Genomic DNA, 22,588 nt, shown 5'->3' on the forward strand with positions numbered 1-22,588 from the left:
GTGGAGTCACGGCGAAGAAAATTCATACTACGGAGAATCCTGCTGATATGCTGACAAAAGTGGTGACTGTGGTCAAGTTTCAATATTGTTTGGATTTTATCAACATTGTTGAACACTAAAGATTGAAGATGAAGACATAATAAAAATTTGTTATTGAGAGAAAATTGAAGATGTGGAATTTTGCCAAAGGTGGAGATTTATTGAAATTGTCAAAAGTCCCACATCGGTGGGTGACGATTTTGAATGGATTATTTTCCATATAAAAGAAGGCCTAATGTTTAGGATTTAAACACATATCTCATTTGCCTTCTTATCTTCTTAAGGCATTTGTATCTTCTCTCTTTAGTATTATTTCACTTGTATTTTGGAGTGGAATAAAATATTGGTTGTCCGAAGAAGTAGGCTAAATTGGCCGAACCTCATACATTCTGGTGTTCCTTTTATTGTTGCTTTATTGTCTTATTTATTATTTGGTGGCTTTCATAATTTTTGGTATAGTAGTTGTGACTCATTGACACTATATACATTTGGCTTCCGCAACACGTTGCACGTGTACCTTATCAATAAAAATAAAACTTTAAAACATCACGCATAATATCTTTGAGTTGTAAACTAAAAATCAAAGGAAAAAAGTGTGAGTCGAAAGCGTTGAATATTCTTTTCATTTACTAATAAATGAAGAACCTTTGTCTCACATAAGTCTTCTGATGGATTAAGTGCCAAAATTCCTTTTACTTGATTATTCAAACATATTGATAAGTTTCGTGAAGAAACTATTTTATATGTGAGTAATCAAAGTTTTTGTACTCAATTTTCATTTTTTTTAGAACAAAAACGCCAATAAGAATAACAATTTTCTACTTTTCTTCCTTTCCTACAACCATCGTACAAAAAATTTCAAAACATCTTTTTAAAGTATATTTCAAATAGTTATATAATATTTATTGTCTCTTGTTTTATAGATAACAATAGTAATTTTCAGACTGATGATAGGTTTGGTGTAGAGGTGGTTTACATTGTTCTATGAAACAAAAAATATATAATTTATGTTTAAGAAATATAATGTTTACAAAATTTTATTTTATAATTCATACATATTTGATACAACAATGTTTATTTATATGTGTGATAGTTTAAAAAGTTTATACTTATTGATATAGGGAACACGTGCAATAACTTAAGCAAAAAGAATGAAGTAGAACTACTTAATTATAAGGTCCAAATCAAGCACCATAAAAGAAATTCTGGTCTTAAACTATACATGATTAAATAACTAAATAATTAAACGACATAAAATCAAGAATCAAGAAGCCAGTATGTACAAAAATCACAAGCTCAAAGTCGCTGGTTATGCATCTCTTTTCGTTTTCTCACTATTTGATAAGAGCCCAACATTACAATTTTATTTGAAAAAAATACATATAAATATAACATTAGTATTTATTGTCCTGAAAAGACTCACTTTATGAGGTCAAATTTTGGGGCGATTATCTGTATGATAAATGAGTAACCGCGTCATAATATTAAACCCTTACAATGGACAATCAAAGTGATATGAAATCCTCAACACATCCCCTCAACCCAAAAAAGCTCATTTGAAAAGAATATTGATTCTAATTTCGAAGATAAAAAATACCAAGAATAAATGGAATAGTACTAAAAATGCATCAATCATCACCGTGTTTGTCAGGAATCTAATTCCATAAAAAAAAAATCAAAATTTAATGAAATACATAATAATCGCATGATTAAAGATAATAAAATATACAAATATATAAGCATACATGCAATAAGAATATGAATAACAACTTACTGTTTTAGTTGAAAACACCATAGGCTTTTACAATAGATATACTAAAGCGAGATTCCTTAGAATCGAATTCTAAACCGGCGTGGTGCTGCTGGATGCTTCTGATCAATAGAACAAGAAGAGGACCAAAAAGATAGACCACTAAAAGTAACGACCACCAAGATAGGCATAGTAATTCGATCTTTTGATCACCCATTTTTTGAAAACTATTTTTGGGGGCTTCCGCCTTACACACGGAAGGTTGGATTGCCTGAATCACGAGTCACAGATTTGTTAGCTTTAGAAGATAAGAAATTCATGTAGTACTCTGGAAAAAATATTCGAAGCTCTACAAGATAAAATCCCAAAGTCATATTGAATGTTGGATATTTTGTCCTTAGTTTGAATCAGTAACGGTATCTTTTTTACTTAAACTTTTTGTGTAGAACATACTGAAATTGTCTAAAGGCTTCTTAGTATGCATATTAAAACTGTCTAAAAGCTTCATAGTTTGTTGCACTTATTTGTATTAGAAGTATGAAAATATAATAAAGGTGTTAGTCCAAAGCAATATATCGGAAGAATTAATAATATTTGTATATTATAGAATAAAAATAATACTCTTGGCTCAAAAAATAATAAAGAAAAATCTAAATAGACTGTGTTTTTTCCCCTTACCTGTTTCCCATTTCCGCTTAATAGATTGTACTGTCCAAATATTTAAGACTTCCAACGCATTTCGTTTAAATAAGGAACATTTTTAATAATAAAATATATAGTAGCTTTCAAAATTGCTTTCAAGATCCAAATATTAAAAAATAATCATATGACAGTTTTGTCCAATATAAAATCAATTTTTAAGGGTAAAAAAGGCGAACAACATTTCACTAAAGACATTCGCGCTTTTAATATAACTAGTCTTAGGGTACGCGCTTTGCACGTGTACTCTATAATCATAAATATATAACTGTTAAATATTTGTATATCCATATTAACCAATGTATATGAGTTATTAAAAAAATTATAGAAAATAATATAAGGTCCTAAAAATGACGAATGTTAATCCTATTTAGCTAGCTTAAAAAAATCATGTCCTACATAAATTCTCAGATGCTTTATTATGATTTCTCGCTTTTCACTTATCGAAGTTATTTAATTATCTTCTTAATTTTTGGATTAATTAGCATATGCTTAATATAAATAAGTGAATTGATAAGGCCGTATTGATATATCTCTTTATCTCCTCTTAAATTAGATTATTTGAACCTGAAGAACAATTTCAAGTTTTCTTTCAGTAAATTTGAAACATAATATGATAAAGTTAAAAAATAATTGAATTGAATTTTTTTTAATCAGTTAATTAAGACCATAATTTTAAAATAGCTATTTTAATATCAAAAATTTGCTGCCTTTGTTAGTTTTCAAATTATGGTCGGGATATTCTATTATAAGTTTGGTCGTTTCCTTCCATTGATTATATGCACATCCTTTTAGGAAATATAACACGTAAACATTTATATTTTTAGTATTATAATCTTATAATATTGTGTATGGTAAATGTAATTGATTTTGATATCCTAAATATTAGATTTTTTTGTGTAGTCGTTCAAATAAGGAAACTTTTAAATAAGTGAAGTTTTAGTTGACTTCAAAATGTTAAATATTAGGGAAATAATTAAATGACTATTTTGTCCGGTGTGAAATAATATATATTACTCGCACTCACACACAAATATTAATAAATTTGTATTTTAATTATTTTAAAATCATTTTTCCGACCGAAATCGGTCGGAAATATTTAATTATAACTTATCTCGGTTGGTTAATAAATATATATAATTTTTGTCTTGTGCATGAAATAATTATTTCAAACTTTCCAACTGATTTCGGTCGGGAATTTGGAAAATTTTAATAAATAATTATTTTTATACATTATATAAATATTTGATATATTTCCGACTGAAATCGGTTGGAAATTTGGAAATTTTTTAATAATTAATTGTTTTTGTATATTGTAGACAAGTATGACCAAATATTTAACCAAAAACATGTAATTTATTCATACCCTCGCAACTAAATAGTTGAAGAATGGGCATCTAACGATAACTCTTTGCAATTGGTCTTCTAAGACATGGACACTCTGCAAGTCGAGGATTTTAAGATTACAAAATGTTATGATTTTAGTTGTGCTAATATCAAATTCCAAATGTTGTCATCTCTCTAGCTGCATAAATAGTCTTAGGTAAATTATAGTACGTATCAAAATTCCAAGAGTGAAGCTCCAACACTTTGACGTTATGTTTTACCACCAAATCAATCCAACAATCTATATGAGAAGCCAATTCTTGATGATTATTTTCACATGTAAGACTGAATTGTTTAAGACGTATGTTTTGTTCAAGATGGGGCCGCAGGGATTGATCAACCAACTTGAAAAACTCGTTGGGGGACATATAGCTATCATTGGTGTAATCTAGTTCTTGACTGAGGTCAGCCGATTGAGTCTGAACCTTAATTTAAAGATGGAAGGAAGACCCGGATGGACTTAATTAGGAGCATGGGCAACCCTTCGCGCACGAGATAGCAATGACAACAGGAGATTGACCGGTCGGGGCCGAGTGATCCTCAGGGTTTAGGGCTCCTTCTACTGCTGCGACTACCTCTCTTCTCTTTTCTTTTAGAAAGGCCAGATTAGGTCGTGAAGTCAAAAGATTGTACCATCCCTTAGACAAGACACAAATTCTAGCCGCTGTCTTTTGGGGTCATTTCGGTCTGGCATAAGATCTGATGAATGATTTGTAGAGGCAACTATGATATTCTATCCTCGCCGCAAATTCTTTTTGCCTCCATAATTTACACAGAATTAATAATGCTACTTACCCTCTCTGCTATACCTCTATTAAAGAGTACAATATTTCAGATTCCTAGTGGAAATTGTTCACAAAAAAGTAGGATATCTTATGGAAATTTTTTGTGTCCGTACTACTTGTATATATCCTCTCCAGTAATTTTCTCAACTTATTACCTTCAGTCATTTAGTTTAAGAAAAAAATAATAATAAAAGGATATGTGGGGAAACTGTAATTTTTTATCACTTGGAAGAATGTTTGGGTTTAAAATAGGCCTGGTAGTTGGAACTTTAAAACCTGTGATTTTCAACTTTGATCACGTAGATGTGTATTTGATTCGTAAATGACTAAACAATAAATACTTTATAATACCTGGTTATCCTTTAAATAATTGTCATCCGAATGGCAAAAAGTGTTTGTGATGATGATAGAATATCAGAGTTGCCTGTGCAAATCATTCATCAGATGTTATACCAGACTGAAATTACCCTGAAAGAGGTGGCTCAAACATGTGTCTTGTCCAAGAGATGGTACAATTTTTGGATTTCACGGCCTAATCTGGTACTCAATCATGAACGAAAGTCTTGGGAAAATTTTGTCAAGTATGTTGATCGGTCCCTACGACCCCATGTTGAAAACAAGTTATGTCTTGAGCAATTCAGCATTAAATGTGAATATCATCACAAAAAATTGGCTTCTCATATAGATCGTTGGATTTATTTGGTGGTTAAACTTAACGTCAAAGTGTTAGATCTTCGCCCTAGGAATTTTGATACGTACTACTATAGTTTACCTAATGCTATTTATGCAGCTAGAGAGCTGAAAACATTGAAACTAAAGAGGTGCAAGTTTGAATTTGATCTTAGCACAACTAACATCATAACATTCTGTAATCTAAAAATCCTTGATTTGCGGAATGTCTATATATTAGACGACCAATTGCAGACAGTTTTCGCCAGATGCCCATTCATCAGGACTCTACAACTAATTAATTGCAAGGAAATAAACAAATTACATATTTTTGGCCTAGTACATCTGGAGAATTTGGTGGTTGTATTGGGTATATTGGACAGACTCAGAAGCTTGATAGTCCAGGCTCCAAATCTTCGATACTTTGGATGTGGAGAGATGGCACAGTTAAACAAGGGAAGTGAGGATAATCTTGTTCCTTGCAAAATTGCAAATGTGGATGCTTACAATACTATAGAAACACTCAAACTCTGGGGTGCGATCACAGAGCAACAGTTTCAAGACATGTTCTCTAAGCACTCAAACATTTCAGAATTGGATCTAGAAAGATGCTATGAGCTTAAAAATATAGAGATTGTGAGCGAAAAACTCAAGAAGTTGACCTTATCGAAGTGGAGGAATTTGGAACAAGTCAAGATTCAAGCTCCAAATTTGACAGAATTTGTTTTTGAGGGTCACAAAATGCCCTTCAACCTTTCTCACTTTGTTCAAAAGCTCAACTACTCTAATGGTTTCATATTAGAAATACTTTGTGAGAAGGTAAGAGTTTTCAATCTTTTTTTGCTCCATGAGTCTCAAAATAAAAGTTTAGTTGTTTGTATTACATCTTGAATTTGGTTAAAATTTTAGTCATTGACAATATTGCAGAGTGAAACGATCTTTCTATATGAAGATCCAAAAGAAACTGTTGTTCCTCCATTTGATAAAGTCACGATACTATTTAGACCTGTGAAGCATCTTGAATCATTCATAAATGAGTTCATGAAAATTTATTCCAAGACACAGTCAATACTTCCAATTACAAATAGCAAACTACTCCAGGTAATTTCTTGCTTATTTTGGATATCCTTTCAAACGCGTAGCTAGCTAATGTTGGATATAAGACTTTATTTTTAAATCATACAAAAAAATATGTGCAGGTAAAAGTGGAATTAGTGACCTAAAACATAAGGTACATAACTTATTATAACATGTCAGAATAGGCATTTGCTTAATGTTGATTGATTGTCCTATAATCATTAGTCTATTCTCTGTATCATATGGTTTTGTTTCAAATACACAGGTGTTGCCTACCTTAATAGGATGCCCAGATGATGCCAAAACCAAGCGCTCCTACTCGCAGCATCGATTGAAAGAAGTCAATATGTACACAATTGAGAACGAAATGGACGCCCTTCGGTATAGTTGGTTAAATTACGCGACTCTGTTTGATCAACTGACTACTTTCATGTTCAAATGGTAATAACAAGCTTGGTATGATTGTCTGAAGGGCCATAGATACATCCAACATTTAGTCTTAGTATGTTCTGAATAAATATGGTCTATTATAAATATTCATGATAAATTCAGTTGAACTTATTAAACTCAGTCTAGAATAATCTGCCTATGTGGTTCTGGCTAAGATCTCCCCCTTTGTTTTAATTATTTCCTTTCATGTTCCCTCTCCTCCTTCAGTTTCTCTCATACATTAATTATCGTGTTCAAATTATTGTATATTGCAAAGTGACTGAATTAAAAATAATATCTTGCTAGAATGTTTTATGATTGTCATCAAATCAAGATCTGTGTAGCTAGCTTTCTGTGTGAGAACATCTTCTGAAAAAATTGAGCAGCAGCATTTGAGATATCATCTCTTTTGTCCAAGCCAGACTCCCTGCTCATTTTTTAAGAATTTCTCAATGTTGAGTTTCCTTCTTTTGGAGCGGAGCATTAGAACAACGGTAAAGTTGTCTCTGTGTGACCTATATAGGTCAGGGGTCAAGCCAGGGAAACAGCCACTAATGCTTAACATTACGGTAGACAGTCTACATCACTCTCCTTTGGATGCGGTACTGCGTGAATGTATGATGCTCTGTGCACCAGGCTGCCCTTTCTTTTTTTTGTTGAGTTTCTCTCTTTTATCTTTAATAACACTATGAAAAAATGCAGTGTTTGCGTCCACGTCATCTAAGTCTAGCATTTTTGCTACAGTGTAGCTTCATGTTTTTTTTTAGACTTGAAGAAATTCAGCATTTTATCTATATTCAATCTTGTCCTGTTGTTTGAACTTTTCTCTCCATTTTATCCACATAATTAAAAGTTTCCTGGACCAAGAGCTTAACTTTTTGCTAGAAAGTCCACATGGGAATTCCATTAATGTTCTTCTTCCATATACTTGAATAGGGGTGTCAAATCGGCGGGTTGGGCCGATTTTGGGCTGGTCAAAATGGATTGAGTCAATAATGGGCGGGTCAATAGGTGCTGCAAATTGCAATGAGGTAAAAAGGCAGTACAATCTTCCTTTGTTATGATCATCAGCCAAGAAACTGTTCAAATAACGCGACCCTGCCAATTCAACAAAGAAAAAAGATGCTGCAATGCCCCTCAAGTTTTCTCAGCATTATATGAATAAAAGTTAAGAAATTGCAGTTTATTTGCAAAGATTCTTTGGAGACTGAATGTAGATTTTTAGTGTTTTTCTTCTATTTAAAACCTAAAAATTGGTAAGTAGCGTTTCCCTAAATTGCTCAATACATGTTATTACACATAATAATGCAACAGAAAAATCAAATTTGACAGGATGAGACATATAAAGAGTATATGTCTTTCCAAAATTTTCAAAATTTTCAAGTACGGATAGGAAAAACTTTCCATATGATATCGTAGTTTCCCTGTTTCAAGAACGTATGCTAGCATCAGTGGCGATGCCAGAAACTTTTTCAAGGGTGTTCAAATGAAAAAAATTCCGACAAAGAGTATTCAATATATGTTATATACCTATAAAACCTAATATTTTACTTATATACTCAGTATAATTTTCCGACGAAGGGTGATCAGTTGACCACCCTTTCAAGCATGTGGCTTCGCCCCTGACTAGCATAATCAAAGATGGAGGCAAAAAGAGTTGGTTGCAAGGATAGAATATCAGAGTTGCATGTGCATATCATTCATCACATCTTATGCCAGACTGAAATTACCCCGAAAGAGGCGGCTCAAACTTGTGTCTTGTCTAAGAGATGGTACAATTTTTGGACTTCACGACCTAAACTGGTACTCAGTCAAGAAGGCTGCAAAACCTATACCTATAAGTCCCCTGGAGATTTTGTAAAGTTGGTTGACCAATCCTTAAAACCACATGTTTAACAAAACTTATGTAATCTTAAAAATCTTCTTTCATTGGGAATATAATACTAGTTGATTGCGAGGGTATAAACAAGTTGCATGTTTTTGGCCTAGTACATCTGCAAAATTTGGTTGTATCAAGGTGCGAACTCGAAAGTGTGATAGTTCAGGCTCCAAAGCTTCGACTATTTGGATTGAGCAAATACATCGATGACAGTCTTGTTCCTCGCAATATTGCAATTTTAGATGCTTACAATACTTTAGAAATACTCGAACTGAATTGTACCAGCATCACAGATCAACAGTTTCAAGACATATTCTCTAAGCACTCAAATATTTCAGAATTGGATCTAACAAGTTGCTATGAGCTGAAAAATATAGAGATTGTGAATGAAAAACTTAAGAAGTTGACCTTATCAAAGTTGAGGAATCTAGAACAAGTCAAGATTCAAGCTCCAAATTTGACGGAATTTGTTTTTGAGGGTGACAAAATGCCCTTCAACGTCTTCACTTTGTTCAAAAGTTCGACTATTCTAAAGGTCTTATATTAGCAATATTTTGCAAGAAGGTAAGAGTTTTCAATCCTTTTTCAGTTCTTTGTATTACTTGAATAATTGATGCATTACTTCTTGAATTTGAATTAAGTTATGTCATTGACAATATTGCAGAGTAAAGCCATCTTTATATATGAAGATCCAAAAGAAATTGTCATTCCGCAAAGTGAAGATGAAGTCAGGATACTCATTAGACCTATATTGCATCTTGAATCATTCATAGATGATTTAATGGACATGTATCCCAAGACCATGTCAATACTGCATAGCAAAGTACTCCAGGTAATTTCTTGCTTTATTTGGATATCCTTTCAAACGTAGCTAGTTTGCGGAAGCTAGTAAAGCAAACATTGAACAACGATAAATTAGACAATAAAAGAGAAATATATCAAATGAGACACAAACATTTAACATGGTTCAGTTAATTGACTTACGTCTACGGATGAAGATAAGCAATCTGCTATATAAAAGAGAGTAGAAAATATTGAGAGAACAACCTCGCAAAGAGTCAAACACAAGTTGTAGGCTAACACTCGTACCGAAAATCCCATATGGCTACATTGTGGACATTGGCGGAGCCACATTGAAACAAGGGGTGTCAAGCGACACCCCTTCGCCGGAAAATTACACCACTTTGCTAGATAATTTTTTTATTTTACGTATATTTACTATACGTTGACTCCCCTTGATTTTTCATATCTAATTATTTATATTTTGACACCCCGTGATAAAAATTCTTGATCCGCCACTAATTGTGGATGCTACTGAATGAGAAGGAAGGATCCTCAATTTATAGAAGTCCAGACCTTTTCTTCCAAGAAAAGTGACTAGCCAAATATGAAAGATTTGTAATTTCCTTACAAGAAAAAGGAAAACTCAATTATGGTAAATATGTTGTTCATTCCTTCAAGAGATAAGAAAACTAAATATGATAAGAAAATCAAAACAAACAGCTAAGCTAGCAGTAAATTTCCAGATATACTCCATAAGAATTTAACTTTTGTATATTGATAGCGTAAAATAAATTTATACAATCAGATCATTAAAAAATATATCGTTCATTAAGTGCATTTGTGGCCTAAAAAAAATTAGGTAACACATTACAACAAGTAGAAATACGTTGTCAGTGAAATGTGTTAAGTTAAATCTAAGACGTAAACATGCAATAACCATTTGCCCTATAATCATTAGTCCATTCTTCATTTGAAGTACAGGTGCTGTCTACATTAATAGGATGCTCAGATAATACCAAAACCAAGTGTTTCTACTCGTGGCAACGTCAATTAAAAGAAGTCAGTACGTACACAATTGAGAAGGAAATGAAAAGCGTTTGCTATTGGTGGTTAAAGTCCCCGTCTCTGTTTGATCAAGCAACTACTTTCATGTTCAAATGGGAGGACAAGTCCATCATTCACTCTAAGCTGCGGAGGTCGAGTATTAAGGTTATATGTTAGGAGGTAGCTGAATCTATTTCTACTTCATACCTATGTGAGGCTAGTCTGACAGGATTTTTGTCTTAGACTACTAGTGGTTAATGTTATGTCTCTCTACTCCTTCATTTTCATAGTGCCGGGTCTTTTTACTGGCTATCACTTTTGCATTTCATATATTTTCTGGTCTTTATGATGCTGTTAATATTCATATGGTCTCTGTTGGTGGTACTGATATTGTCTTTTTTCGTCTTCTTGAGCCGAGGGTCTTTCGGAAACAGACTCTCTACCCCCTCTGTTGGTGTTAATTTATTAGAATTTCAAGAATTGTGAGTCGCGGCCATGTGGAAATCGAATACACAAGTAGGGGTGGTAAAACTAACCCAAATCCATTTGACCCACCCAACCCACCCAAGTTATAATGGGCTTGGGCTAGAAGGATTTTGAAAATGGGTTGTTTTGGGCGCGCATTTGCCGTAAAAATAGGACGGTATAGCCAGTTTTCGGACTGGTCATTCAAAAATAACCAGCGTTTACGAAGTCAATGAAAAATAGCCACTATTTTGCTGCAACAGAGACCGGTCTAGCATAATATACTAGAGTTCGGTGAGTTCGGTGCACCTGTGTATGAACTCCAGCATATTATGCTGGACCGGTATACTTTGCTGACCTAGTATAATATACCGGAGGCTGGAGCAACGGTGCTCTAAACTCCAGTATATTATACTGGACAATTATACTTGCTGGAACTCCATCATATTATGCTGGAGTTCCAGCATACTTATCCTGGAACTCCAGTATAATATGCTGGAGTTCAAGCATACTTATGCTGGAACTCCAGTATAATATACTGGCGTATTTTCCGGGTTTTGACCAGTGTTTTCGCTCAAATTTATCTTTACATGAAAAGTGGCTAAATTTCGATTACTTTTGAAACTGGACTATTTTTGAACGACTAGTTGTAAATCTGGCTATTTTTGAATTTCTCCCGCATTTGCCACCCCTAACGTCACAAGTATATACAAGGCACTAAGTTTGCTTTTTAAGTGTTTCAAACCCATTGCATCAGAGAAAGTCACAATTCAATGCTACAACAAAGCAAAACCTTTTAGACAAACAATATTTTTTCCTGGCAAGACAGAAGTACAGAGCAAAAAATGCTGCAAATCATGTGAAGAAATGAATGTCATCTCTGCAAATAAAACATTACAATCTAATCCAAAGTAAATGGACATTTTTGTAACAAATTTTGAATTCATTGGGCATATAAATACTATTCTATCAACTCAAAACGTCGACTTTCTTGCACAAGCAAGAATCTTCTACTCAGAAGTAGCAACAAGATCGAAAATCTCTACCCTTAACCAGAGATCTTTTCGAGCTCTAAGGAGAAATTACCGGTAGGGTGCTTTCCCCTTAAATGGGCCCTATGTGGCTCGAATCTATAACACCGGGCCAGTGGTAAAAGAAATTGCAACAGAAAATAACATAGCAAAAGAAGAAGCTAAAAGGATTTACTATTGGGTACTTGATATAGCTGTGGATGTCAAAACTGATCAAGCAGGTTGAAATAAACCAGTCGAAAACACTACTTCACTTTCTTACTCAAGTTTGAAGTTCCAAATTTTGCGTCATCCTTGATGAAACTCCACCAGATATAGGTCAAAGGGATTGTGGTGGCGTGCCAAAGTGCATGGGCATCTACTAGTCCTTGATATGGAGGGAAGTCATAGATCTCGAGGAGCATAGCGAGGCCACCTCCCCCAACCACCGTCCATAACTTCCATCGGGAAGGATGACGGCTAATTCCAGCCCAGAATGCCCAAATTAGAAGTTGAGAAACAGCTATCACTACACAAACTTTCATATTCCATCCTGAGAATTTATCACAATAATTATCATCAGATATAAACACCAGAAAGTAAGTAAAAAAAATAGAAGCTTCCTATGCTTTCCAACCCTTTATTGAGACCTAAATCGTGTCAAACAACAATTGCTGAAGTAGAACTTACTGAATCAATCATTTGGGCTCATAATAAATTAAAAGTTGCTCCCCCTACTCAGCCGAGAGCCTTGAGCATTATACAATGACCTTGTTGTAAGAGTAACCCGTTACATTCCGGGTGGAATTGCCACAACACGGCATTATTTTTACCAAGAATTATTGCAGTAGGATAATGGCTAAGAGGACTTAAAAAGCATTATGGCATTAAAATTCCAAGGCTTAGCTCAGGACCCCGCTACTCGTCGTATTTGATTTGGTATTGCTACCGCACATAATACCAAAACGCAAATAACTCGACCCAAAATCAATACTACATTCTATCCTTTCTTACTTGAGTTAAAGCTAGTTTATGCTTGTTTTACGTAAATACACTCGACATACCTATTGGCAATGCATGCACATTTTGACGTATTTAACTAGAGAGACTGCGAGATTACCATAATCCATTTGATAGTTGTTCAGGTACAGTATATGAGTGACTGTAAAGGCAAGCAGTGGAGCCGCAACCAGAACTCTCGCAGCCTCATTCTTTACACTGAAACTTCTTAGTATTGATATAATCAGTGAAAATCCAAGTAATGCCACAGCAGATGAGTAGTCCAGCTTTTCTGTAAAATCCATGTCTCTGCAATAAATAAATGAAAATTGGTACACTGAAGTAATATTGCAAGAAAATAGATAAACTTCAAGTCGTAGGCACTGCCAACAAATCCCAACAACATACGATTTTAAAAAAGCCTAAACTCTACATTGGTAAAGTTAGGAAATCAAAATCGGCATTATCGAAACTGCTAAAGTATAAACTTACCGGCTGTGGAAGACAGCACTCCATAGCCATGAGTTCATAGACAAGAACGCGTAAATGTGCCACAAACAAGTGTAATTGTAGCCGGTCTTCTCATCAGCTTTTGATCGTAACTTGTAGCAAATAAGCATGAAAAAGGACAGCCATCCATGGAAATGCATTGCAAGGTTAAGCGCGGAGAATGCAACAGACACAGGCTCCTGAGAGATTAAAATGTTACTACAGAAATAAGAGGACCTTTCTTGAAGCTGTTGGAACTTAGGACAAGAGGCCATTTATTAACATACCTGAAGCCCAAACACTCGTTTGAATGGCCATTTCCCATGATATTTCACAGGCCCAAATCCATGAGTGGCTCGGTCTTTTTCTCTTTGAAGCATGCAGTGATACTGGCAATCACTTTGGCAATTCGCTTGTTTCAACCACAGGTATAGAGACTCTTTCAAGTACCAGTTGTCATCAGAAGAAGAACCATTTAAAGGAATTTTGCAATGCGGGAAACATGTTTCTCCAGCACATCCAGTCTTTTTACATTGGTCAAAACAATCCCTAAATGATAGAATTTGATACTTCATAAATAACTTGTCTGATTCTTAAGTGCTAGACTACAGCGAAAATTCATAAATTGTGATTGTATTGGGTTTAGACTTTATTTGGGAGGAAAGGAAGTAGATTTTTTTCAAACTGATTTGGAAACAAAACAGACCAGTGAGCCACAATCATGTTGCACATCCGCTACAAGAATCACCTAAGTGATGAACTGCATTTGCTTATCAAAAAAAATAATGTTCTTCGACCAAAATTTTCTTGGATTGACAAAAAGGGCTATAACCAAACATACAACCAATTTACAAAAGAGTCGTTTTCAGCTTATATAAGGGAAACAATAGTAAATAGTTGGTCCCTTTTTGGTATTAGCTTCTAAGTTTCGTCTTTGGTGCAGCACCCGTCTCGACACGGGAGCGGGAGCGGGTGCGGGTGCGGGAGCGGGTGCGGGAGCGGGATATGTCCCGGATTCGGTCAACTAACTTCGGATACTTTGACTTGAGTCCATCGACAAATTTGGGGGGAAATTGAGATTTTGATTTTTCAAAATTTAAAATAAAAACAGATTTAAGACCTGGGAAATGGCATACCTTCAATATTGTAGTACTTTTGTCTCATATTTGCTGCTTTGTGTTTCAGAAAAACCAAGAATTCAAGGGGTCGTGTTCTAAGTTCGGACTTCTGGTAGACAGTAGCAGCGATATAGATGTAGAGATGGTGGAAGGCCTTGAATGGCTTTTTTTTTTTTTTCTCTTTATAGCTCTATTTTTTTATAATTTTGAATTTTTTAGCCAAATCCCCGCACCCGTATCCACTCTTGGATCCGCACCTCCGAATCTCAAAATTTAGATTTTGCCGAATCCGACACTCGGATTCGAGCCCGTATCGGATACCCGCACCCGAGTCCGAGCAACTTAGATTAGCTTTACTAGTTTGTGTTGAGCTATCCCCAAAGTAAATTAGCTTCTCACATAAGATGGTTCAACAAAAAAGCTGGTATTTCAGGATTTAAGTTAGAGCTACTGTTACCATTCTAAACTTCCTAGCTTCCCTAAATTAGAAATATATTCCATGATTATATTCTGAAATTAGCACAGGAATTCCTTCACAATATTTTCAAATACATTGCAAACTATCAGTGGTAATCCATGCAATATCTCGAGACAGTGAAAGCTTAATCCAATGTCTTTCAACCTTTAACATCACGAACTTGACAGATATGTGTTTAAGCTCTTCCTTGTCTCTTTTCCGACCTTAATATTTTCCTTAATTTCCCAGGCCAAATATCTCCCGCCTCCTCCAACAACTAGGGTTTTCATTACTTTCACTATTCAGGTCTACCTAATGCTTGCAACTTTACTCTCTATTTCCCACCAACCACCAACTAGCCAACTGTTGAGATAGTTGCCACTAGTCAACTTGCAAACCCCACATTTTGAGAAATGAGATAAGGTCGCCTGAGATGGTTCGGCCATGTTTTTGTTCACCTCCATAAGAACCGGTCCGTAGGTGGGACGCAGTGCAGTCCCCTTACGAAACTTTCGTTATTGGGTCAAGTGCCTGAAGAGCATATTTATCGAAAGAAATATGATTACCTCGATGAGATATTTCCTTCATTCTTCCTCTATGTTGTTTACAGAATCCGTCGCTCCCATCACTTCCTACTTAATGGTTAGGTCTGAATTCTACAATGGAGCTCAGAATGAAATTGGTTCTTGAGTCAATCTTCTCAGTCTTTATTGGCTCGAAGCTCTTGATTTTTAGTTCTATTTCTATAAGAAGATTCATTTTATTATGGTATGAATGCGTACACTTCCTTTTATGAGATTGAATGTGGTATAAAGGGTCGAGAGAAATCAAAGGTTACATGATCAAAGCTATCTAAAGAGACCTACAATCTCTCAAAATCAATACGGATTTAACTAAGAACAAAACACAGTTGAAGGAAAGGATCCATATAACCTATACCAATTAAGTGGAATTGAAATCTTAGTAGTTGTTGATAGACTCACATTTTGTTTGTTGTTTGTCGGCTTGTCATGAGTCATTTTATTCTAGTTAATATATCCATGGATTGAAGACTCGCATGATTAAAGAAACTCTAGTTTTAGTGAACTCCTAGTTTTATTAAATACAATTTATTTGGTATTGGAAAGAAATGAGCCCGAATAGGAAGGAAGAGATACGTAGGATTCATATGGACGATCCCAGCATGTTGATTGATATGCTGAAACCTTAAACCACTCTTAACTCGAGACCGACTAGACTCAATCTCCTGAGTATAATAATGCATATCATTCTTAAAGTCGTCCTCATTTAACGATTAAAGAACACTCATTTAATACCTCAATTATTGTTGCATGTTTTATAACCTACTACATAATCCACTTAGAAGTTTGAGGGCCTCTTAGGCGAAAAATAAACCTTTTCCACGACGAACCATAGTTCAAAAAAAAAAAAAAAAAACTTTTACAACACATTGGAATTGTGATTAAGACAAGAAATGAAACCCAAATCAGTTAAAATCAATCTTCATCAGTTCATTGTATCTTTGCAAAAGCAGAAGTAAAAATTGGAAAAGCTCACACAATATATGAAACATAAGGTAAAAAAATTGAAACATTACCTGTACAAAGGATCAGCATCTCCAGCACTAGCATCAAATGTTCCAAAAAGACAAAATAGAACTACCAAGAAAGTGATCCAATAAAGATCTGCCATCTGATCTCACACAAAATTGGGTAAAAATGAAATCTGTTAATGTCACAAGTTATATATAATCTAACCAATTTAGCAAACTTGTTGGGGGGGGGGGGGGGGCGTTCTAGCTCCAATACCCGGATAGAAAAGTTCCAATTTTTCAAACAAGATCTTATTTTTACAGTTTAAATTGGGAAAAATCAAATCTTCTGATGTTACATGTATCTAGCTCCAATACCCAGATAGGAAAAAGGGTCTAAATTCTCCAACAAGACTTCATTTTTAAGTTTAAATTAGTAAAAATCAAATCCTTTAATGTCACATGTTATATATAGTGTAACAAATTTAGTAACTGAATTCTGGCTCCAAAACTCAGATAGAAGAAAGGGTCCAAATATTCAAAAAAGATTTTATTTTTACAGTTGAAATTAAAATTTTGGAAGGAATTTAAGGGATTAGAAAAGGAAATTACCTGGTTGGATTGACAATTGCGTACTTAATTCGCGTATCGGACAGTAAATAAATAGAACATTCTTTAATTCATCAGCGGCATTTTGATATTCATGAGAACGTAGAAGAGAGGAATGGGAGTTGGAAAACTGAAGAGAAAAATAAAAAATAAAAAAGATTTAAAAAAGAAAAGGAAAGGGGAGAAGTGCACATATAACCACTTTACAAAGTATTTAAAGTTTAGCCTTCTCACAATTAGTTTGAGTCTTTTAGACTCGGATTACACTTTAAATCTTTAGGAGTTGTTTGGTTTGAACACATTAGTTATATTGAATTAGTTGTCCTGGTATTATTTTTTATTGATTGTTTGGTATATTGTATTAATTATGTGATTGTCAATGTTACTGTTTTACCCTGGGATAACTTGTTATGGGATTATTATCCATCCTCTGACAGGTATAAGCAGCTGCGGAGTCAAAATTTTCATTACATAGGTGAATGTAGAGATCACCGGTGTCCTATTCAAGACGAAGTACTTGTCGTCCCCAAACCAAAAGGGATGAGGGAAAAAGGCTCGAGAAAGCGCCCTTGGAAGGGGGAATATCTGAAAACCATGAGAGATAAAGCAGAACCGGTCAGCCTTTGCATTACGACGTCGAATCATCTTTCGACGAAACGACGGTATGATGCGAGGAAGCCTCGTCCGCGTCAATGATACATCGGGTGATAACTATTTGACTCCAGGGATGGCCTCATCTCAGCTGTGGATCTAATCAGCTCCATTTGACCGCCAGCCTCCACAGTGAAGCTTCCAGCTACAGCTTCCACTGCGGGACAGGAGTTGAAGTGAGTGCTTCAGGTAGATAAGCTTCGGCGCTTTCTTCGACACCTTTCCATGGATACAGGGAAAAAAATGGCTTATTCCGCATCAACCTAAGCCCGTTTATTCCGACTAAGTGATCCATTGGCGAAAAGAGCGCCTTCTTCTTTCTAGCATGAAGCTCTGTCAAAGAAGCATTCTATTCCGAAAAGGCTTAAGGCTAGGCTAAACCTCCCTCAAAGCTTCTCTGGCTTGCTCTTTCAAATAAAATTTTGGCCAGCAGTAATGTAATCGGGATTTTATCTCCTAAATTCTTTTTTCTATAAAAGTTGAGGAGTGTCAAAATATATAAAAGTAAACATACCAGGAAAGGGGAGTCAATACATAGTATGTATAAATATAATTTATTTTTTTACCTATCTACACAGTGTATTTTTTCCACGAAGAAGTGTCATCTGACATCCCTTCCTATAATGTAGCTCCGCCACAGGGTATAAGTTATCTCGATACTATTTTTAATCATGGGCTAACTTATCCCAAGATTAGTAACCAAAAAAAGGATAAAGTGGTACTAAATTTCTATCCCAAGATTATTTTTACATATCCATCGTACCAAACGATCCTTTAAATTAGACTCTGGCAGATAGATAGGAACTTCAGACTTCAAAGGTTTGAAATTTTAATTTTGGCATTTAAACTTCAGCCCTTCGAGTCTAAAGTTAAGAACTTAAGATGTGTTAGTTCAAAATTTCATACTCGAGAGAAGAAGATGAGCCGGAGGAGGAGCGGTTTGGAGTTTGCCAAATTTAACTAAACTTTAAATAGTTTAAAACTGGCTAAAGATTAAATAGCATATCTAAATGCAATTACTTGGTGCTATTTGGGCGAGAAAAAGATAGGTCAACATATAAATAAAAGAAAAATTAAATTATTTTTCGGAAAATTACTTCCATTGTATCTAGCACTTTTTTTTTCCTCAATGATAAGAGACAGAGAGACAACCTTTCCACCTGTTTATTTCTGTTATATGCAAAGGGATTATGATATGATCAAAGCTAGAGTAGATAGACAAGCCAAGCTTGCTCGGTTGGTAAAAGCACGTTCATCCACGCCAAGGTAAAGTGCGAAAAAACTATAGATCTCCTAATTCGAGGGGTTTTTAAAATTAAAAAATAAAAACTAGAGCAGATAAAGTTCAAAACTGAGTATACATTTAAGCAATCAAAGTTAGACAACCAAGTCAAGCAATGGATCCACCCACCCACCCCCACCCCCACACACACAAAAAAAATAAAAAATTGCAAAGACGTGGTAGTGAAAACTAATCAGATGAAATTTACACATTTAACTTTTGAAATTATAGGTTCATACTTATTATACGTTGAATTTTTATTGATTTTTAGGTAACATATTTATGATGTGTTAGATTCAATTGAACCCATGCAAAGCTCAATATTCTTGAGAGTAAATTTCTTGTAGATATGATTGGGTACATAGTTTTATGGATAACAGGTCCAATAGCATTAATTATAAATTTAGTGGCATTTAATGTCTCGATAAATTATTATTTCTCACTCAGATGAGTCCGTACTCACATTAGGGAATCAATTAATCTAATATGCATGGTGTAAAACATATTTAAGAGTATTTTCTATCAAGATTTTCTATTCAGAGCCAGGCCGGCTCTAATGTAGATTCAAGCAAGGCTTTTGACTCAGGCCCCCAAAATTTGGAGCCCCATTAAAATCTTACCTAAGATTAACAATGTTTCAAGATAGATTAAATTTGTTGGCTATATTATCAATTGAAAAAGAATTATTAGGGAAATCGATTATAAAAAATTATTAATAATTTTTTAAAAAAAAATTTAGGCACCACGTTAAACTTTGATTTTAGGCCAAACATATATTTTAGACGCCCCTGTTCAGAGCTCGCTTGAAATATTAGGTTATAGAAAATTAGTTGTCAAAGACAGTTGCCTTGGGCCATATTTACCCCTGACCACCTTCTACAACTATATATGCCAAAAATCATTATTGACCTTTTAGTAAAATAAAATTCGTCTAGTTTCTTTATTTGACCCTATTATAAGTAAGACTATTAAAGACCATAGTGTCACGTTCTTAGTAATTAATTAAGTACACATTCTTGCTATATCAAGAAAGCAATTCAAATTCTCTAATAAAAAGTTTCCTTTAATAATTCTTTTATATTTTTTCTAGTACTTAATTAATTAATAAATACGTGACAATAGTCATCAAAAAAAGTTAGAAGGAAATGCTAGAAAAGTCCCAATTCAAAGCTCAAAAAAGAAAAATATCAGAACAGTACAATTAAAAATCAATAAATAGACTTGATTCAATAAATAATTTATTACATTATATTCTCGTGATGGTAAAAACACACTACAACAACAGCTCAATTCCAAGCAAGTTACAGTCGGCTTATAAATCCTCACGGATCATATTGCTCTAGAACTACAACTCATCTTAAACATCAGTAGCAACAAGTAAACATACTTAAAACTGCAAAAGAAATTAAGTTACATCGATACAAAAACACAATAACAATAATCTTTTTTTCGACTATTAATTATATTGAAAGAATTTCGCCCTAATTAATATTTAAGGGCATTTTGATTTTCCTTCTTGAGTCTTCCAATTGTTGTAGCAAGGGCATGTTTGTTTGTGGCCATAAACCCCACGAGGCACACACAAGCAAGTAGCACAACACTTTTGACAAAAGAACATACATGGCTTCTTGTGTGATGTTGCTGAGCATCGATATGTGCATCTTGGCTTGCAATCTATTAACACCACATAAAAAAAATTAAAAACTAAAGGAAATTTACATCAAATATTAAGAATCATTACAATTATTAATTTATTAAACATCTCGGTCACCAATGTCAAATTCTTAAAATCTGTGGTACATAGGTTAATATACATACATATACATACATATATATATATATATATATATATATATATATGTAGCAAAGACTTATAGGGTGTTTGGATCAGTTTTTAAGCTAATCAAATCAGCTTTTAAGTTCTTTTTAGCTTTTTTTAGTGTTGACAAAATTAAAAAGTTCATGAAATAAGTTAAAAACTTCTTAAAACAAACCAAAAGCAATAAGTTGGTCAACAACTTGTTATTTTTTAGCTTAAAAGTTATTTCTGAAACTTTTTTTAAACCAATCCAAACAGGCTCTTACTCCTTGACTTGATGTCGGTTTTAGCTGGAAAGAGAAAGAGATGCTACGCTACGGATTGAGTTTGAACCAATGTATGGAGCTCATAAAATGAGTTAGCCCCCGACCCCATAGGCAAATCCAGAATTGTAAGTAAATGGGTTCCTATTGTAGTATCAAATTAATTTACGCTAATAACTGGATTCACATTTATATATTTATTGATATTTAATGATTTTTTTTTAATAAAAATACAAGATCTATGCAAAAGTTACTTGCTTCCCAGTAACCAGTAACTATGCTCTATATTCGCCATCACAAATAACAACATTTTCCTATACATAGGGGTCCAAAGGAAATAGCCAAATTGTATATATACCTCTAGGCTGGAGATTGTTGTAACCCTGCCAAAATGAAGAAAAACACACATAAAATTAAAAGGGTTTTCTAAACAAAATCTACATTGTTTTTTTTTTCTTCTAATGACTAATTAGTAGTGATATAAACATAAAACATGTATATATATATATATATATGTATATATATATATATGTATGTATATATATATATATGTATGTATTTACCTCAACCATATTGGTGAAAGTGAGCAATATCAAGAACATTGACAGAAGCAACAAGAAGCTAACATTGTATCCACTTTTTGCCATATTCTTCTTCTCTTCAAAGGGAACTAAACTGAGTATTTTGCTTTAGTAATGAAGATAACAAAAAAGATATAATAAGAAGAGAATAATGAAAATATTGGAAGTAGAAGAAGTGAAGTGAGAATATTTATAGAGGGTTTTAATTTCCAGGGGCAAAAAAAAAATTAAACATAGTGGCGAATATTAGGGCGTGAAAATGGGACCAAACCACAAGAAAAGTCCATGTTATAATTGATTGATAATTATGAAAAAGGTTAAGCGTTGAAGGCGCCGTGTTTGCTGTGTTATAATTTTGTCAAACTTTTTCTAGCAATTTGTTAGTTTAGTCGTTTTCGTGGATCTTGAAATATTAAAGACAAATAGAATTCCATTAATTTTTTATGTTGCTTTCGTTCCTGGGTTATATATAATTTTATCCATGGTCATTGAGCTTATTTGTTTATTATTTAAAAGTCACTTTTTTTTGTTACGTATAAATTATTTAGCTTTGTATTCATTACACAAAAGTCTATTTTCTAGGATACTCATATATTTTGAAATTAACGTTAGGAAAAATGAAATATACGAATATATTATAAAAATAATAAATAAAATAATATTAAGTTATTTATTTAAATAAAATACATAGTTAAAAATATATTATATAGTATATAATATAGAAGGTATTACATAAAAATGAAGGTTTATATACAGCTTGTTTGGATGGTTGTT

The 22,588-nt window shown here is 33.8% G+C and overlaps 3 protein-coding genes and 1 long non-coding RNA gene across 6 annotated transcripts; 2 read left to right on the top strand and 2 right to left on the bottom strand.

Annotated features, from left to right (window-relative positions):
• The first annotated feature begins 5,409 nt into the window (after positions 1–5,409).
• Positions 5,410–8,001, top strand: LOC104248010 (uncharacterized). 3 transcript variants are annotated; one of them, XM_009804180.2, is made up of 4 exons: positions 5,410–6,147; positions 6,256–6,429; positions 6,671–6,786; positions 7,771–8,001. In XM_009804180.2, the coding sequence occupies exons 1-4, from the start codon at positions 5,767–5,769 to the stop codon at positions 7,820–7,822; spliced, it is 723 nt and encodes a 240-aa protein (XP_009802482.1). In that variant the 5' UTR covers positions 5,410–5,766; the 3' UTR covers positions 7,823–8,001. The 3 variants fall into 3 exon arrangements, with proteins under 3 accessions (XP_009802482.1, XP_009802483.1, XP_009802481.1); XM_009804181.2 differs by lacking the exon at positions 7,771–8,001 and adding an exon at positions 6,528–6,559 and having other exon boundaries at positions 6,671–7,119; XM_009804179.2 differs by lacking the exon at positions 7,771–8,001 and having other exon boundaries at positions 6,671–7,119.
• Positions 8,002–9,237: 1,236 nt separating this feature from the next.
• Positions 9,238–10,773, top strand: LOC104248009 (uncharacterized). The gene is made up of 3 exons (XR_716367.2): positions 9,238–9,277; positions 9,378–9,545; positions 10,478–10,773. It is a non-coding gene; the product is annotated as an uncharacterized lncRNA (long non-coding RNA).
• Positions 10,774–11,865: 1,092 nt separating this feature from the next.
• Positions 11,866–17,367, bottom strand: LOC104248007 (uncharacterized). The gene is made up of 6 exons (XM_009804178.2): positions 17,222–17,367; positions 16,676–16,770; positions 13,791–14,052; positions 13,507–13,703; positions 13,136–13,323; positions 11,866–12,568 (listed from the first exon to the last, which is right to left on the bottom strand). Exons 2-6 carry the CDS (start codon positions 16,768–16,770, stop codon positions 12,282–12,284), a joined length of 1,029 nt encoding a protein of 342 aa, XP_009802480.1. The 5' UTR covers positions 17,222–17,367; the 3' UTR covers positions 11,866–12,281.
• Positions 17,368–20,352: 2,985 nt separating this feature from the next.
• Positions 20,353–21,960, bottom strand: LOC104248006 (protein RSI-1). Its single transcript, XM_009804177.2, has 3 exons — positions 21,797–21,960; positions 21,592–21,616; positions 20,353–20,825 (listed from the first exon to the last, which is right to left on the bottom strand). The coding sequence occupies exons 1-3, from the start codon at positions 21,878–21,880 to the stop codon at positions 20,644–20,646; spliced, it is 291 nt and encodes a 96-aa protein (XP_009802479.1). The 5' UTR covers positions 21,881–21,960; the 3' UTR covers positions 20,353–20,643.
• Between the last annotated feature and the right edge of the window lie 628 nt (positions 21,961–22,588).

The sequence above is a fragment of the Nicotiana sylvestris genome, chromosome 5 (genome assembly GCF_000393655.2).
Source record: "Nicotiana sylvestris chromosome 5, ASM39365v2, whole genome shotgun sequence".
In the NCBI taxonomy this organism is placed as follows: Eukaryota; Viridiplantae; Streptophyta; class Magnoliopsida; order Solanales; family Solanaceae; genus Nicotiana; species Nicotiana sylvestris.

Bases quoted from the DNA above. Each gene is read 5' to 3' on its own strand.
- LOC104248010 (XM_009804179.2), top strand. From the start codon at position 5,767: ATGGCACAGTTAAACAAGGGAAGTGAGGATAATCTTGTTCCTTGCAAA. The intron at 6,148-6,255 runs GTAAGAGTTTTC...ACAATATTGCAG, and splicing joins TAGAAATACTTTGTGAGAAG to AGTGAAACGATCTTTCTATA. The intron at 6,430-6,670 runs GTAATTTCTTGC...TCAAATACACAG, and splicing joins CAAATAGCAAACTACTCCAG to GTGTTGCCTACCTTAATAGG.
- LOC104248007 (XM_009804178.2), bottom strand. From the start codon at position 16,770: ATGGCAGATCTTTATTGGATCACTTTCTTGGTAGTTCTATTTTGTCTT. The intron at 14,053-16,675 runs GTAATGTTTCAA...TCTATCATTTAG, and splicing joins GATGCTGATCCTTTGTACAG to GGATTGTTTTGACCAATGTA. The intron at 13,324-13,506 runs GTAAGTTTATAC...TATTTATTGCAG, and splicing joins AGTGCTGTCTTCCACAGCCG to AGACATGGATTTTACAGAAA.
- LOC104248006 (XM_009804177.2), bottom strand. From the start codon at position 21,880: ATGGCAAAAAGTGGATACAATGTTAGCTTCTTGTTGCTTCTGTCAATG. The intron at 21,617-21,796 runs GTAAATACATAC...TCATTTTGGCAG, and splicing joins CTTTCACCAATATGGTTGAG to GGTTACAACAATCTCCAGCC. The intron at 20,826-21,591 runs GTATATATACAA...TGGTGTTAATAG, and splicing joins CAACAATCTCCAGCCTAGAG to ATTGCAAGCCAAGATGCACA.